This window comes from Protomyctophum bolini, assembly GCF_963924005.1.
Source record: "Protomyctophum bolini genome assembly, chromosome: 10".
NCBI classification, from domain to species: Eukaryota; Metazoa; Chordata; class Actinopteri; order Myctophiformes; family Myctophidae; genus Protomyctophum; species Protomyctophum bolini.
This window is the reverse complement of record NC_137871.1, coordinates 13,307,392-13,325,617: the sequence shown is the minus strand read 5'-3', so window position 1 is coordinate 13,325,617 and position 18,226 is coordinate 13,307,392. Positions and strand designations below refer to the sequence as shown.

The 18,226-nt window shown below is 42.8% G+C and overlaps 1 protein-coding gene across 1 annotated transcript in view; it reads right to left on the bottom strand.

Moving 5' to 3' along the window:
• The window catches only part of aff2 (AF4/FMR2 family, member 2), a 110,479-nt gene that overhangs the window by 38,076 nt on the left and 54,177 nt on the right, over positions 1-18,226 (bottom strand). Inside the window, exons 5-9 of the mRNA XM_080774565.1 lie at positions 18,125-18,169; positions 9,782-9,868; positions 8,743-8,779; positions 7,795-7,855; positions 4,798-4,852 (exon numbers count right to left, since the gene is read on the bottom strand). Of these exons, the coding sequence (XP_080630691.1) occupies positions 4,798-4,852; positions 7,795-7,855; positions 8,743-8,779; positions 9,782-9,868; positions 18,125-18,169 (285 nt within the window). The remainder of the gene's footprint in view (positions 1-4,797; positions 4,853-7,794; positions 7,856-8,742; positions 8,780-9,781; positions 9,869-18,124; positions 18,170-18,226) is intronic.

The following is an 18,226-nucleotide window of genomic DNA, read 5'->3' as shown; positions in this document are numbered from 1 at the left end:
ATGGACACTTGTTTTTTCCCCAAGTTGCATTCTTTCCATCATCATGGATTCTTTTCTGATTGTTCAATTCAGGAACAATCCTTGCAACACCGTGACTTAGATTTGAAAAATCTTTACCTCAACCACCACCAAACGATACGAACACTTTGTGAAGGCATCCCATTCTACAGATAATTCCTCTTTAAACATGCCTACGCCAATGCTCTTTTAAATTTGACCAAATTGATTAAGTCAATTATTTAAGACTATTAACCAAGAGTTTGACAATCATACTGAATCTATTAGAATTAAACATTGTCTTCAATCTGGTCATTTATTGATGTAAAATGTATGAGACAATACAACAAGAGAGACAAAATGTGTTTCATCACACACATTTCACTTGGCTGTAACTTTACCTCTATTTCACAAAATAACTTTCAAAGCTTGAATTGACTGTCCTCTGAACAAGGTGACTCGTCAGAGCAACTTTTATCGCTTTGTCCAGAAACAGAGTCAGAGGACAGTTTTTACACATAGCTATACACATAACACTGGAGGGGATGTCCATTTCGCTGCACACGCTCTCTGCGGGTGGCGGGGACGTGTGGTCTCTATTGTCGATACCGCACCCAAACCTGAGGGCAGTGAGGTGGCCTTTATGGGAGTCTCACCGAGGCAGGGCCTAGGCCTGCTCTGGTGTAGTCTTGCTCTGCACCCGACCGCGTGTGCGCCCCGAGCGGAGCTTCTATAGTTGACATGGTCGGGGCCTGGCGTGTAGCCCTGATAGGGTTGGTGCGGGGGCTCATGGTGCTGACAGAGCGCCTCTGTGTTGTGTCTGCTCCGCTCCCCGAGGCGATGGGCTTTGCCATAACTCTGTGGATGTTATATATAGTCGTAACTGCATTTGCAGTTACTGGTGTGTAACTAAACCCAATGTATCACAGTGGAATAAGTCTGTCGGAGCGCCCCTAGTCTCTGGGACAGTGGGGCGACCCAGCAGAGGTGCGCAGATTATTCCCAGCGTGGGGGAAAATATCTAGCCACCTTGTTCTCTCTTGGAGGGCGTCCACTGCACGTTGTGCTGTAGGGCGACGCTTCTACCCGATGGAAAGGTTCCATCCGACTGCATAACTCGCATGAGTAGCGGGTTTATCAGGGGTGAACACTTAGGGTCATCATGACCATGTGTGTGTGTTAAACACACATGGTCATGAAGGTAAACATACTGTGTTTACCTTCCTCCCTGGTAGTACTAGTGTCAATGTGGGCTAACGGTAGTTTAGCTAGTGCTTTGATAATACTATTAGCAAAGTGCTCATTCAAACTAGGGCCTTGTGACCCTATAGATAAAGTGTAAGCTAACGCTCTTGCTGCTAATGCTATGGTAGCATGTAGCAATGCAAGCAGTATCAGTGTATCACACTAAAGGTTTGCTGTATTTAGCAGAATAGTGTCTTAAAACTTGACATAGCGTACTTACTGTGACTTTGAAGTAACCACCGGGTAAAATACTAGGCACCTCGCGGTACAACTGCGGGACCACTCGTCCTTTATGAGATTATTAGCACTTAGTATTGTTTTATACGCTCGGTGATAACACAGCTTGTTCTGTCTGTATGCAGAAGAAAAGATGGATGGTGCGTGCAGGCGTGGCCCTGTCTTATGTACCCGGGCGCTGGGCGAGTGCCACGTCATCACGCACAAAAGCCCAAGACCTCAAAGGGGTCTTGTGAGTGTATAAAATGTGTTTTCTGTATAAATGGATCATCAGAGATGCCCTCTAATGCGTATTCTTTGCAAATTAGCTAGTTCAAATAACTACGGTTATTGCATAACCTTCAGTTTGTGCACGTGAGAGAAAGTGTGTGAAAAATGCAGACAGAGGGAGGAGTAATCCAGGCGCAGAGAGACATCATTAATATACATAGTAGATATCATTGCGGTCTCTCTGTCGTCTCCAAATGTCATCTTTTTATGTGTTTTCATACCCTATTTCATACGTCTGACAGTGTCGCACAAAAGTGATTTGATCGGCTCTCGCTGATATCCTTTTACATTTTAAAATATCTGTACGCCTATCCGTGGATTGTAATAATGACTTCCGTTTTTATATTTTCTGAAAAGTAACAGTTTTGGACATACAAGGTTTCCACCCGACATCTGAGAGCTCTGATAAAAGCAGTGAGGGCAGGGAGCAGTGAGACATGAGGAGAGACACAATGACAGAGAGTCACACAGAGATAGAGAGGTGTCAGGACAAATGATGCAGCAGCAATTTGGGTGTCTCTGTATAGGCTTCCAAAGTCATTAGGAACACTTCTGTGTCTTTCTCTCCTTCCTCATCTCTCTCTCTCTCTATCTCTCTCCTCCCTCATGTCCTCTCTCTCCCTCCCTCTGTCTCCCTCCCTCTCCCTGTCTCCCTCCCTCTCTCTGTCTCTCTCTCTCCACCTCTCTGCCAAAAACATATTCATCATCCTCCTTTGTTGCCCTTACAGCACTATGCCACAGCATACTAATGACTGTGTGTGTGTGTGTGTGTGTGTGCGCACGCGCGCCTGTTTGTGCTTCAGTGTGTGTGTGTTTATGTGTGCGGCATGCGTGCGTGCGTGCATGCATCCACGTGTGTCTAGTTGTTAGGTATGTGTGTATGTACATTTATGGCTAAATATGTAATGTGTGTGCTTGATTATTAGTGCGTGTGCGTGTGTGTTTGTGTGTGTGTGTGTGTGTGTGTGTGTGTGTGTGTGTGTGTGTGTGTGTGTGTGTGTGTGTGTGTGTGTGTGTGTGTGTGTGTGTGTGTGTGTGTGTGTGTGCGTGCGTGCGTGTACTGTATGTGTGTTTTTTCTCCAGGCTAGCGAGGCGTGATAATACACCATGGCGCCATTTGCTATAAGCCTGTTAACAGCAGCACACATAGAAAAGATGCTTCTGGATTCTCTGTCTCTCTCCATCTCGCTCTGTCTTTCTCTGTCTGTGTCTCTCGTTATCAGCTAGTCACAGTCTCTTTATCTCTGTAACTCTTAATTCTGTCCCATACCCACACATTATTATAACTCTGCGTAGTTCCCTACCTTCCTTCTCTCACAGTGACCCAAAGACAAACGGAGAGAATGTGTACAAGAAAGTGAAACAAGTGATAAGAGAAAATAAAAGGCAGGGATGACAAAAGTGAGATAATTGATCCAAACTGTACGATTTAAAGATGATTAAAGAATCATGGAGAAAAGAGAGAGGGAGAGAGAGGAAATAGGGGGATAAACTATATCCTAGCCCATTTTCACACTGATTACAAGTCCTACTAGTAATAAGAAGCATCCATTTCAATGTATTATGCCCCTGATTATGCCAGCCACTTAGCAAAGTTCTGAATACACCATGCTAACCAACTGTAATTATCTGATCCGCCATCATCATAATTATATTAACAACCACAATCACCGTGAATTATAGTAACCTGCCATCATCCATAATTATAAATCTAGTGTTATGGTAATTACATGATCAGAGGGCCAGTGAGGAGGGGCTGGAGGGGGGAGATGGTATCTCAGTGTTAATGTGAACTACGTATCTAATCTGGCTTCTCTTTGATGGGCTCAGATGCCAGGACCAGGATCTAAACCTATCCCCATGTTGTGTTATGCTGAAAAAAATCAGCCAAAATACAACAAATAGTGGAGAAACCTTTGAGTTCTATAAGATATAGAATAGATATTGCTGTTGCAATATCAGACAGATAAACCGTATCAGACACAGACGTGAGTGTGGAGTTTGAGTTAAATGGTGCCCCCCCCTTGGCTTAGGTATCACTCATGAGAAATAACATTTACATTTAAAAAATAAACACTTCCTTTGCTATACACCAAAATGAAACACTACTTTTTTATTTAAATGTTGCTACACTCTAACCGTACTGTAGCCTTAAAAGTACAAATGTCCTGCCGTTTATTATGATTTTGTATAGGTCCAAGTTTAAGTGTAGCCTGTTCGTAATAAACGGCCGACATTTGAGTACAGTATAGTGTCCAATGTTTGTATATAGGTAAAATCAAATCACTGGCACAAATATGTCGTTCTAATAAAGCTAGAGACTTCTGTTGAATTTCTTTACAACTACCGGATAAATAAGGAACAAGCCAACATGCTTTAACTAACTAGCGATGCTAAAAGGTAAACAGACGGATGGCGTGTTCGTATATGGAGTATACGGTTGTCTACGAACATACGCGTAGATAGCACCAGTAGGTACCATTAGCCTAGCTACGTATATAAACATAGATGGCACAGAAAAAGTTAACACCAATTTGCCAACAACTAACAGTAACAGAAAAGGATCATTAAGCAGGATCGACACAAAATGAACAATGCCTATCCAAAGGAAAGAGGGAGGAAAGGAGAGGTAGAGGCTGTTTCACCCACGTCCATACATCAAGGATGGTGATGAATGGATAAAAGGATGAATGGGTGGATAGATTCATGGATTCATGGATGTATAGAGGGATGGATGACTAGATTAATGGATGAGGGATGGACAGTTTAGGATGGTTCGGGCATCTCGGGTTAGGATGCCTCCCTAGGGAGGTCCTCGAGGCACGTCCCACTGGGAGGAGACCCCGGGGCAGACCAAGGCGCAGTTGGAGGAAACACATTGACTCACTGGCCTTGGAACGTCTCGGGATCCCCCCCAAGAGGAAGTCACTAATGTTGCTCTGGAGAGGGAAGTCTGGAGCACTCTGGTGGAGCTGTTTCTTTTTGCCCCCGCGACCGACTACGAATAAGCGGTTGAAGATGGATGGACAGAGGAGTGAGGGATCATACCTGGTGTTCAGCTTCTTCCTCGTCACTGCTGATCTTCAGATCATCCTCCAACATGCTGCAGGGAGAAAAAAGACAGAGCAAAGCCATTAGGTAAATAGAGAGCGGGGAAAATGGAGAGAGAGAGAGAAAGAGAGAGAAAGACAGCAAGAAAGAAATAAGTACAAATATGGGTAGTGGTTGGCTTAGCAAAGTTATCTGAAGTTAGTGGACATTGGCCTCTAGTGTGAGGCTGCAAAATCTTATGTGATTATCACTGTGGTCGATAGCAACTAAGTACATTAAGTTGAGTACTTTACTTTTGACACTATTTTCTAGGAAGGGACTCTTGGGCCCCAAACTTAACAAAAATATATTATTAACCAGCTCTATTTATAATTAAACCTTTCTGACACGCAGCTGGACCTAATGAAAAGGGACAACACAGCGCAAGAACACTGGCCAGGACCACAGGGGACCTTGAGGGGGTTCCAGGGAGTCCCCAGCAAAATGAATTAATATAGCATTATAATTCATTATAATTTATTTTATAATTTACTGGTTATTTTACCAGTTTAATCGGATATTGGAAGATTTCTGATCTACAAGCTCACAATGTGTGGCAGATATGAAAAGATGGGAGGGGGTAGAATATTTCTGGAAAAGTTTAACCTATTTTGGGCCGGAACCCCTTTTGGTGTTTTAAACATTATGTTATAATTTAGCTATTGAAAAATAGCTAAATTATAACTACTACAAGCCCATAGCGCGCCACCGAGTGGCTTGTAGGTCTGCTATTTTTGAAAAATATTTTGAAAAATATTTATGGGGATTTCTTTTTAATTTGAGGTCAGGCCTAAATGGGTTAACACCACAAAGTTCCCTGGCACAAATAACCGGGCCAAATACATAATAATGTCCTCCTCAGAAAACATTTGAGGATCACTGCACCAAAGAAGAAGGATATTGTATTGGCTTGCCAGTTGGATATTTCTGTAATAAGCCTAATTCAAATCACCTCAATTGCACTTTTGACACAATATTCTCCCTGTCTGTGTGCACATGCGTGTGAGTGTACATGCTGCAGCACCGGCAAGTTCTGCAGTTTATTGTTGCTTTGTATACACTCTTCAAACAAACTGCTGTTATTTTGGCTGGGTCTGCGAACATTACAACAGTGGAATTCCCTATGGGTTTTTATTGCTTTGTGAACGACTCTCGTCACGGCAATGCTAGCGCTGCTAGAAAGAAATTCAGCCCCCGATGTTGTTATGTTTTCATATGGGACTGCCGGAGTCATGAATAACTGAAGCACAATACCAAATGTTGGAGATACGGGCACACAGTGCGCCATGCACTGATGACAGATAGGCATGAATGAATGAGTAATGGACCCATATTGAATTTCATAAGGAGGGACAGATGGAGAGAGGGAGATAGAGAAGGAGAGAGAGAGAGATGGAGATGATAGTGACGGGGAACAGTGGTAGAGAAAAGTGTGTGTGTGTGTGTGTGTGTGTGTGTGTGTGTGTGTGTGTGTGTGTGTGTGTGTGTGTGTGTATGAGTGAGAGAGGAGGGGGAGGGGGTGCAGAGCAGTGGTGACAGACCCGAGATGGAGATGCAGAGAGAAAAAGACGAGAGAAAAGAGAAAGTTGTGGATGGAAAGTGAGACAGAGACAAATGGAGAAATGGGAGAAGGAGAGAGACAGAGACAGATAGACAGAGAGGGGAAGGGAATTGGGGGCTGTGGACAGAAATAGAAGAAATAGAGCACTGAAGTCGGACGTGATTTACGCATCCTGCCTGGTTTGTGTTTTTTCCCCCCATTCTGAATTCCCATATACTTTTTTATCGCATGGATATGAAGAATCGATTGACGGCGAGAAAACGCTAATGTTACTGCCACCAAATTAGTTAAAATTTCATCAGAAACAGACTGTATCAAATGTGAGTAGACTATCGTCAACAATACAGAGCCACCTCCCTGACAATGTCGCACACAGACAGTTTGTTTATTTTTGGACCACAGTGCTTATATGAGACGATTTTAAGATGACCCCATCCCCATGTTATTCTCCACAGAGAAATACCCAGGGGATGAACGAGTGACATCAAGACTTCGGTACTCTATGTCATGAAGAGGGAGAGAGAGAAATTAGTGGAAAGCATCATTGGGTTGATCACATGACGATTGACGATAAAGGCACGGGTGTACAAATCAATGATGGTTTAAGTAATCTACCAAATATTGAGCTCAAAACACATTGAGATGCTGTAGCTGTTGGTATTTACAAAATCTGAAACGTAATGCTCCATTTAGTTTTTTAACTACTTTAACGCTTTACTTTACTCTTACTTTAATGGTGAAAATATTCAACAATTCCAAAGAATTTCAAAAGCAGCAGATCAACAAGCTTAGAGATGGGATATTTTCTATATTTTTGGAAAAATATATTAAAGTATAAAATAAGGCTTTAAAGTCAAATATTGCGTGTCAATATTGCCAATTTGTTTGTCCATGTCTTTATGTACAATACACACACAAGCAAGTGTGTGTGTGTGTGTGTGTGTGTGTGTGTGTGTGTTTGTCACACCCCAGGTGAGAGAGCACATGACATCACGTGACATCATCAGGGATGGATATTGCTGTCAATATTAACCCCATATATGGAGATCCCTGATGTCATCGATATTGGCCAGCAACTCTACATCTGACCTCAAACCTCAAACTTAGATCTCCATATATGGAGCTGACCTGTTCTGACATTCCATATATATTATGTTGATCCTTCCCCATCCATCCTTCCTCTTCGATGTCTCCCTTTTGACTGATACCTGTCCATGTAAACTCTAGACGCCCCAACGTTATTAGTGCAGATCTGACCCCCCATTCCAAAGCCGCAGCGTTCGCCCAGCAGTCTGCCGTCAAACGAGACGGATGCATGCACGCCCACAGGCGTCTGGTACTGTATGAATGTGTGAGTATGTGAGTGTGTGTGTGTGCGTTTGTGTGATACTTACGACTTTTGTGGTGCAGTTGGTGTTTTGCCAGCAGGCTTGTTAGCGGATAGAGTGCATCTCTCTGTAGAAAAATATTAGTAATGTGTTTATATGAACATGTGTGAATGACAGTGTGTTGGATAAGTGTGTGTGTGTGTGTGTGTGTGTGTGTGTGTGTGTGTGTGTGTGTGTGTGTGTGTGTGTGTCTGTGTGTGTGTGTGTGTGTGTGTGTGTGTGTCTGTGTGTGTCTGTGTGTGTGTGTGTGCATGCTAATTACCTCTTTGGCATTTAGCGTGTTTGACAGTGAGGTGGTTATCATTACAGCTCTATATAATCACTGACATTGAAAAACATGACAGTCTGACCCAATGTTATTTAATTGGTGTGTGTGTGTGTGTGTGTGTGTGTGTGTGTGTGTGTGTGTGTGTGTGTGTGTGTGTGTGTGTCTGACATGTGTGTGACTGAGAGAGAGAGGACCACTGTATTTGTATGATACACAAACCTGTCGAGAGCAAGAGATAATTTAATTGGAAAGTTTTATGAAAAATTATTTCAGTGACTGTTTTACTGACACTAAGTCCAGTCTACTCCAAAGGGATTCACACTGAACATGAACATTCAGGTGTTGTGTTCCCGATGCGTGCTCAAAGACACTTCAACAGGACACCTACAGAAGGAATTGAAGCCAGGCCCTTTCACTGAAAGGAGCATTCAGTGATTTGGGTGATTTGGAAAAAACCCCGGTCCGCCCCGTTAACAAGATGTGCACATGCACGCACAGTGGGGCAACGCGTGACAGGCCAACAGCACACACACCAAGGCCCGCCCCCGCAATTCCTTTTTTCTCTCTCTCTCTCTCGCTTTTTATCGCTGGCCTATACCGCAGTTATTGGTTTGCCAACATCAAGTGTCAAAATGTTAGAGATTCTCTATGGTAGTGTTGACTGCTGGGAAATGTAGTAAGCTTACTCGGGGTGCTGTAGGCTGAGGTTACATGCTGCGACTCCTAGAGTGAGTGAGAGAGAGAGAGAGGGAAAATAGAGAACAAGAAAGAAATGGATAGACAGTACAGAATATTTACACTGTTGCATACTATGGAAAAATGTTTAAATATGAAACGCATGTCAGCAAAGGATCCGGAACAGGTCATAGTGTCACGGTGTCATGGTGATAGCCCTGGGTTGTAACTTGTTAGCATTGTGCGATCCTCAAACAAATCACATTGTATTGCATGTTAACAGATACAGGAAGAAAGAATCAGAGGTGACAGAAAGTTGGCCTTTTCACGTTAGTGAAAAGAAATATTTGCCTTACAAAGACAAAATGTAAGCACGTTGACCATGTTTTTTTAACCCATTCTGACCTGAGATCAGATTCATACGAGGTTTCCACTGGACACACACTGGTCTGATGAACCCATTCTGACCTGAGATCAGATTCTAAAAATGTCAGTCGTTCTTCGAATTTTTCAAAAATAGCAGACCTACAAGCTCGTATCGCGCCACTCGGTGGCGCGATATGAGCTTGTAGATCTGCTATTTTTCAATAGCTAAAGCATAACATGATGCTAACACCAAAATGGGTGCCCGGTCAGAATGGGTTAAAAGGTCTATTGCTGTAATTTGCTGCATATCGATTCAACTATATTAAATATACGATACAACACAAAATACGTGTTGATATCATATAATATAATTCTGTATATCTACAATTCTGATAACATCAGCAGCAATTTGGTCAGCGTTCGATTTATGAGGGGCAGGGCGATGGCATTTGAACAGTGAATGATAGCATTATATATTTTTAAGATTTGTTTTAGTTTTTTCTGCCTTTATTGATAGTATCAAGTGAAGATAGACAGGAAAGAAGGGGGGGGGGGGGGGGAGAGACATGCTGCAAAGGTTGTCATGAACGGGACTCGAACACGTGACACGCTGTCTGGCCAAACGCCTATATGTGGCATCATGCGCCTGGACCACCAAGCCAGCGGGTGCCCATCATTACTAACCTTGTTAGGAATAGGGAACTTTGTCTGCTCAGCCTTGCCTGGAGTATGGATGGCTGTCAAAGGAGGAGGCCAGGAATGAGTCATCTCCTAAAGACACGGAAACTGTAATTAAGATAAACTTGTGTGTCACGTAGTGCAGCGTGTGAGCTTTGATAAGAGTGTGTGTGCACAATGTATTAATTTCAGAAACATGCACGCTCTCAGAGTTAACTACGTGAACCCTAGTGTTGCTCTTGCACTCTTTATTCTATTGTTTTTGCTGTGCTTACTGTGTTTTTGTTGTTTTGAATGTTATGCTTTCTATTCTACAGTATGCCGTGAAGATTTGGAAAATGAGGGGATAGACTAGACTAAAGACCCCCTGTGGGACAGTGATCAACAAAGCTTAACTGATTAAATTGACATTCAGGACTTTAATACTGTGTACTGTTATTATTCGCGCATGTAACGCATCCCGGTCTCCCCCATCCACCTCACACAGTTCAACCACTCGGGTCAGTGTTTCAGCACAGCTGTGATCAGCATAACTCCACTATGCTGTGTCACAGCTAAAAATATTACATTAGCATTTCTAGTCAATTACCAGCAGCTCCACATATATAAATACGTCTCACTTTGAGTGTAGACCCAATGTGTGGTATCTGGAGATACCAAAGTGCAGACATAGCACTATCACCTGCATAGCACCTCATCTGTCAGCACATAAACACAGAGACACACTATACTGTGCACGCACACACACACACACACACACACACACACACACACACACACACACACACACACACACACACACACACACACAGACGTGCACGCACACACGCATGCTTCTCCCCCCCCCCCCCCCCCCCCCTCCCCCTCCCCCCACACACACAGATTCACACACAAATGACTTGAGTGGATGCGTGCCCAATACACAGACACACAGTGCGGAAAGTTACTGCAGGTAATGGTAAAACTGCTGTCAGGGCAAAAGTGAGGCCACAAGCTGGAAACAGCTCTTTCGCATATTTTCTACGCGCGCACACACACACACACACACACACACACACACACACACACACACGCACACGCACACGCACACACACGTGACGTCTCACTCAAAAATGTCTTCTCCCCTACAAAGTGATTTATGTATGTATATATTGAATGCATACAGAGAGTAGATTTAAATCATTATGTTTCTATTCTAGCACATGTTTTGCATAAGTTCAGTGTATTGCTTATGGGCATGGTCAATTGTTGCGTGGGGAATGGAACCTGGGACCTTCCTGCTACAGTCAATCTTTATTTTATGATAAAGTACCCAGTATAATATTGGCTGGACTTTGTATAGCTATCAGTGGTGCCAGAATACATTGGTTTAACGATACGATATTGGGCTCCCAATATGATACAATATGATATTAAATGTTTTTTTATCAGTTCATAATATTTGAATACACTTTATTTTCTTACCATGGCCACTTAGGGACTCCGCAGTAGGGCACTTTTCAAAAACAAACGTACAGTACAAAGTGCTTTACACACAGATATTATAATATAATTATACAAGAGGACAGATACAGGTAGATACTTGAATCATAAATGATCACATCAATACAGAATTTTAAATCTCACAAAGCTCTGTGTCATGCTGTTGTCATCCTGGTTTTACCAACCAAGTGTAGTTATTAACAACACAAGGGCTCAAACGGGTCACAGTAAATCCTTGGCTCTGATGCCACTGTGCCCCTGATGCAATCTTAGATTAGACGTAGGCCTATTTTATCTTGCAGAAATGATTACTGTGTATATAGTAAGTGTATATTTCATATCACACGCCATGTATGAACTCTAGCAAAAATACTGTATTAATAATTTATAATATACAGTCTTTCATCTCGACAATATTATCTCGCCACACTTTAATATATCACAATATTTGGTGGCACAGTATATTGTGACAAGCCTAATGGATACTGTGTGAAACGGTGGGCATTTGTTAGAGGGATAGTCAGTGAGAGTGTCTACAATGGGAATTCTTGGATATGAATCTGCAATTTTCTGTAGTGGTCCCAGTAATATATTTAGTTGTTAAAAGTATACTGAAGTAGAATACCACATGACTTGGTTAAGCTATGTTGATGATGTTGAAACTTGAAAGTTGTAGTTGCAAGAGCAATACTTTCTAGTCATAATGTTATTTGACTGGATTATTTTGTTTTATTATTACCTGTAGTTATGTGTGTTTCTATCAGCGGATGTAAGTTCAAGTATTGAAACTGTACTGAAGTCAAGCGGTTCACAACCTTTTCTGGATCCGGGCTCAATTCTCGAAAGCATTCCCAGCTCAACCCATCTGACCACTTAAAGGACATCTTTTAGTTTTAGTTTTTTTCAACCGAGGTTCATGATTTAGGTTGTTATTAGAGAAAGTAAAAGATGAGATTTTGAGGGGGGGTGGGGGGGGGGGGGGGTGGGGGTGATATCCACACGGCCCCAGACCACAGGTTGAGAATCACTGCTGTGGTCTCACTGGTCTGTATTGAGTGTTTTGAGTGATACAGGTAAAACAGCTCCAGCCCAGCTGCTGGAGTTTCTAATAACGCGGCCCTCCCGTTATAAACAATTAAAAACATGCACAACATGTGTTCAGGAAAAAATGTCTTGGTGGACAGACACAGTGGCCTAACATTTATCAGGAATTTTCTCATCAACAGTATTGATCTCTAAGTTATGTTGTGATCAGTACTGCAGATAGACAACCATCTTGCGCATTCAAGAGCCAGATGCTGCATGGTCTCCACTCACTACAGAGTTGGGCAAGACAGCTTTTTCTGTCAATGGCCCAACTTCGTGGAATGAACTCCAAAACTCTTTAAAACTGAGCTCCCTGCCATCCTTTGGTCAGTTCAAACTTCAAAGGAATGCTCCAGAACATTTTTCACCATGATTGCTCCTGCTTCTTATTGATCTATTTTACTGATGGTTGTTCTGTATGAAGTTCCTAATTTATCCTGATTTATAATGTTGTTTGATGTATTGTTTTTTGACTGTATTTTGTGTATTGTAAACCTCGGCTACATTGAAAATGAGGGCTTGGATGTATTTTGTTTCTTTCTTCTGTTTTGGTTTTCATTGATTTGTATGTTTGATTTGTGTTTGATCATTCATTATTATTTGGTGTAAAAAAAAAGAAAAACTTTTGAATAAAAAGTAAACTGTAAACTGTATTCCGAGTATAAATAAAGGTGATGATGATGATGATGATGATGATGATTGTTAACCCCTTTTGGTGAAAAACTAGATTTTGCTATTAGTGATTTTTTGAAAAATAGCAGATCTACAATCTCATAGGGCGCCACCGAGTGGCGCGCTACGAGCTTGTAGGTCTGCAATTTAAAAAAAATCAAAGAACGACATAGCTTTTTCAGTTTATGTCAGGATTTAGAAGACATTTATAGAATCGTTCCCAGGTCAAAATGGGTTAACTTCATCACTTGGTCAGTCAGTCAAAGACATGAGTCTGGCCTTTTGGTCCACCCGAAAACATCATTATATTTACAATATAAATTATAGAAAATGAATGAATGAATGACTAATTAATTAATTCAGCTGGGAAATGTACTAATCCTTATTCGACACAAAATAAATACTCCTGCACATTTACTGTACCAAGAGACTTCTCACCTGATAACCACAACCGTAACCACCCAGTGGCCCCATCCTGTTGCAACGTCATGAACAGCTGTCAGCTCTATGTTCTCTCTCACCGTCCAGACAGACATGTTGTTCTTGTGTACTGGCCATTGTGAGCATGAGTTAGGTGTGTGTGTGTATGTGTGCATGTGTGTGTGTGTGTGTGCGTGCGTGGGACTGGCAGCCTGTCCAGGATAGTAGAGCTACCCAAGGCATGCTTGGATGAGGTCCAGTCCTGCATGCAATGAGTCGAATCAAAGAATGCAGTCAAAGCAGTGAGGTTGATAAATCATTTTTATGTACATAAACCCTGAATAAACCTCACACTTGGCTTTACTTCACACCAAACATCGCACGCACGCACACGCGTGCACGCGCGCAGACACACGCACGCAGACGCACGCACGCAGACGCACGCACACACACACACACACACACACACACACACACACACACACACACACACACACACACACACACACACGCACACACACACACACACACACACACACACTGTTGTGACAGTGGAGGTCAGAAGGTAAAAGGGGCTGAAAAGGCCCGATGACCAGTCTCCCATAATGCATCTGCTCTGGAGTGTATGAGTCATATTATGAGATGACTCATTCTTCCTTGTGTGCGTGCATGTGAAAAGTGTGTAAAAGGAAGACAAAACATGTTTGGCTGTAGAATGCACACGTGCGCGTGCACGTGTGCGTGTGTGTGTGTGTGTGTGTGTGTGTGTGTGTGTGTGTGTGTGTGCGCCTGTGTGTGTGCATGGTGCGTGTGTCCATTTGAGTGTCTACAGCATGAGGTATTATTCAACGATCCCTGTGTAATATATGGGCAGAGTGGGAGTGAGCGTATGCGTGTGTTTGGGTGTGTGTCTTGTGTGCGTGTCTCCCCTCTCCGCAATCGTAATTCACTTGGCCTGACGACATACCACCCGTTGCCAGGCAACTGTTCTGTGACATCATCATCCCTCTCTCCGAAGAGTGTTGCCATGTTTTGACAGACGGTGCGCCGCATGTCGCGCGCGTGTGTGCGGCGCGCGCGCGTGTGTGTAAGAGAAACAACGTCAAAATGTGTATGTACAGTATGTATTACCTCAGGTGCACACACAGTGACATCCTTAGAGTTAATGTAACTCAGAGGGTGTCTTGCGGGCAGGGCTGGGCGATATGATGTGACATCAAATCAATGTCACGATTATTACAAACTTTTGGCTCGACTAAGATTAATGAACGATAAAAAAAAGCGGAAACAGATACAAGCGCGTTGCATCGATCGCGGCGCATTGTGAGCCTGTTTTATGAGAGAGATCGTTTACGCACTCAAGCGTTCCCAATGAGTTGATCTACAAGCACATCGTCACACTTTGTGTGCTTGTAGATCTGCTATTAAAAATATATATTTTTTTCTTCTTTTTGAAACAGACATGCCAAAAATTAGGGTGAAAGTGGTTAGAAGAATGTAATCATTGTAATGTGACCCGGGCGGCTAGTGTAGCGGTCTGGATACTGTACCTACAGTAAGTAGGCTGCTGAGCCAGCCTGACGGCGTGTCGCGGGTTTGACTCCCTATCCCGACGACCTTTGGCGCGTGTCACCCCCCCATCTCTCTGCCCATTTCCTGACACCATACTGTACACTATCAAATAAAGGCAGAAAAAGGCCCAAAATATATCTAATTTTTTGCGCTTTGAGCACTTGGAAAAGCGCTATAAAAATGCAATTCATTATAAAAATGCAATTCATAATGTACCTTTTCTAAGAAAAAAAGATAGTACGTTAAAAAGGTATAAAGAGACTTGCACAAAAACATGTAATATATAGTTGGGTGGTTTACGGCGGTTCTGTGACCGCGGCGGCTCCCTGGCATCCCTCCGCGGTCCCTGGCATATCTTCTCTAATGGGGGTCTGTGGGCTAATTACTGTCATTTCGGGGGCCCTTCACATGAAAAAGTTTGGGAACCACTGCTATAATAAGATTTTTCTTTCCCCCCCCCAACCCTATAAGGATGGGAACTCCTTTGTATGTTTCCATTACTTTGAACAGCCTTAGAGAACTTGCGAGGAAGTGGCCTCTAATGACTTCTACTGTATGTGGGATTGTGGATATGTTAGTTTTAATCACACTATAGTATCAACAGGCTCAGCCAGGTGCTTTCAACATAGACCACTGCTAATGGTCCCTGCAGCTTTTCATGCACCATTAACCATTCTGCTGTTGGCATCATTTGATTTAATCAAGCACTAATCCACAACGTCCCAACACATGAGGTTCAATGGAAGTAACCCGTCGTGCTACAATACATAGCCTACTGTATAGACCAGTGGTTCACAAACTTTTTAGCCCAGTACCCAAACTAGTGAAAATAGCAGATCTCGCTGTGAGCTCGTAGATCGGCTATTTTCACTAGTTCTTGAAGATTAGTTTTCTAATTCATGGATTTTTATTTTATTTTTCTTTGAATTTTCATGAAATCACTGAAAAAATTTAGTTCCGTTTTTAATTCACAATTCCTTTTAGTTTTTGGGGGTGAGACAGCGTTGACCAGACTCGTTACTACACTGGTTGTAGGTAATAAATAAAAAATGGTGTAGATACAGTCACTAGCCGAAGATGTTATCATGAGATTTTTTTATGATCATGATTTTTACGATAATCGTGATCGTTACAATATTACATTATTAGTGGATCTCTGACTTGTGGCACTAATCGGTCCAGCCCCCAGACACAGACACACACACACACACACACACACACACACACACACACACACACACACACACACACACCCACACACACAAAGGCTCATACAGAGCCACGCTGAACAAATTGACTCAGGATTTTACTGGAGAGAGAACTGGTTTGGATGTTAGGGAAGTTGATAATGGAGGGAGGGGGGGGGTATTGTTGTCTCCTCGTCTCCGATTGTGAACACTCTGATCCTTACACTTGACTTGGCTTTAAAAGTCCAGGCTGAATTGAATAGCACTTTGACACTATTGACAGGAGCTTTTCTCGCAGCTGGCTGCCTGCCTGACACTGACACACAGTCTGCTAGCCTTCAATTTGAATTTTGAATGAGTTTTGAAAGGAGGACAGGAGATGGGGAGAGAGAGACAAGGAGGAACAGATAGAGAGAGAGAGAGGCACGCGGAGAAAGAGACAGCGCACGCGGCGAGAAAAATAAACCATGCAGAAGGTCGTGTGACGAGAGGAAGATAGAGAGAATGAAAAGAGATGAACAGAGAGAGAGAGAGAGAGAGAGAGAAAGAGAGAGAGAGAGAGAGGGAACAAAGAGAGCGTGAAGAAGTGAGAGAAACAGAGAGAGAGGGAGAGAGAGAGGGGGGGGGGGGGGGGGTTATCTCCTGACAAGAAGTGGTGAGAAAGTACTTATGGTTGACTGAATACAGAATTGGAGAGAAACACTGCATTGACATCATTCTGAAGCAGTGTTAATTTTGCAGACTAAAACTATGACAAAGAATGTTCGTAGATCCTAGAATTCATTTTCATTGTTGAAAACTAAATACAAACTATGCTATAATGACTCAAATAAAAACTAGATAATGTAATTGATGGGGAAGAGATCCAGTAGAAATAAAAAAAGTCATGCTTGGTTAAGCACGGGTGTCGCACTCCGAAAACAGCCGATCTGACTGGAGATCACCTGTAGATCGCCTGTTTTCGGCATGCAGTTAAGTATAAATGAGATGTCATGGCCCGCCAAAAAAGGTTGTTCACTAAATAAAGGGTAAACTAAGTTGACTAAAATCTTATAATGAATGAATTGCATTTTTATAGCACTTTTCCAAGTGCTCAAAGCACTTTACAATTGTTCAAAGCAGCAAACATTTGACGCCAGCGTCCACACTTCCCATATTCTCACACCAATGGTGGCAAGCTCACACCGACCAACTCATTGGAGGCAATGTAGGGTTCAGTGTCTTGCCCAAGGACACTTCGACATGTGGACAGGATGAGCTGGATTCGAACCGCCGACCCAGGGATCATTGGACGACCTGCTCTACCTCCAGAGCCATAGCCGCCCTTATCTAAAACTAGATTAAAACTACAAATATTTCAGATGATTAAAATATGACAAAAACTAAAATTAATTGTATTCAAAAGTCTATGACTAAGCAGTCAAAATGAACACTGCTTAGTTTAAAACAGGGGATAGAAGAGAGCAGCAAAAGGAGAAGGTATAGGAATGGACAGAGGCAAAGAGAGAGGGGGAAGAGAAGAGGAGAAGAAGATGAAAGAAAGGCAAAAGAGAGGAAAATGTGGAAAAGATTGTTCCATGATGTCATTCTGAAGAAACAAAAACATTTAATCTAAGAACAAGCCTGCCTGTCTGTCTGTCTGTCTGTCTGTCTGTCTCTCCCACTCTCTGTCTGTCTCACTGTCTCTGTCTGTCTCTCTCTTTCTCTCTTTCATGTCTCTCTCTCTCTCTTTCCCTCTCTCGCTCTCTCGCTCTCTCTCAAATCAGACTCTTGGGAGAGCATCAGGAAACTCTTTGTGCAAACATAAAACCGGCTAATACTCAGGACACGCGAGTGTGTGTGTGTGTGTGTGTGTGTGTGTGTGCGTACGTGCGCACGTATACATGTATGTGTGTGCGCACTGCGCACAGTGTGTGTATATCCAACTCACCCGCAGAATCTCCTCCACACAGCTGGAGTCGTTAGACAGGCTGACCTTGAGAGAGAGAGGAGAAGAAAATTGGTTAGGGGGTGGGGGGCAGGATAAACAGTA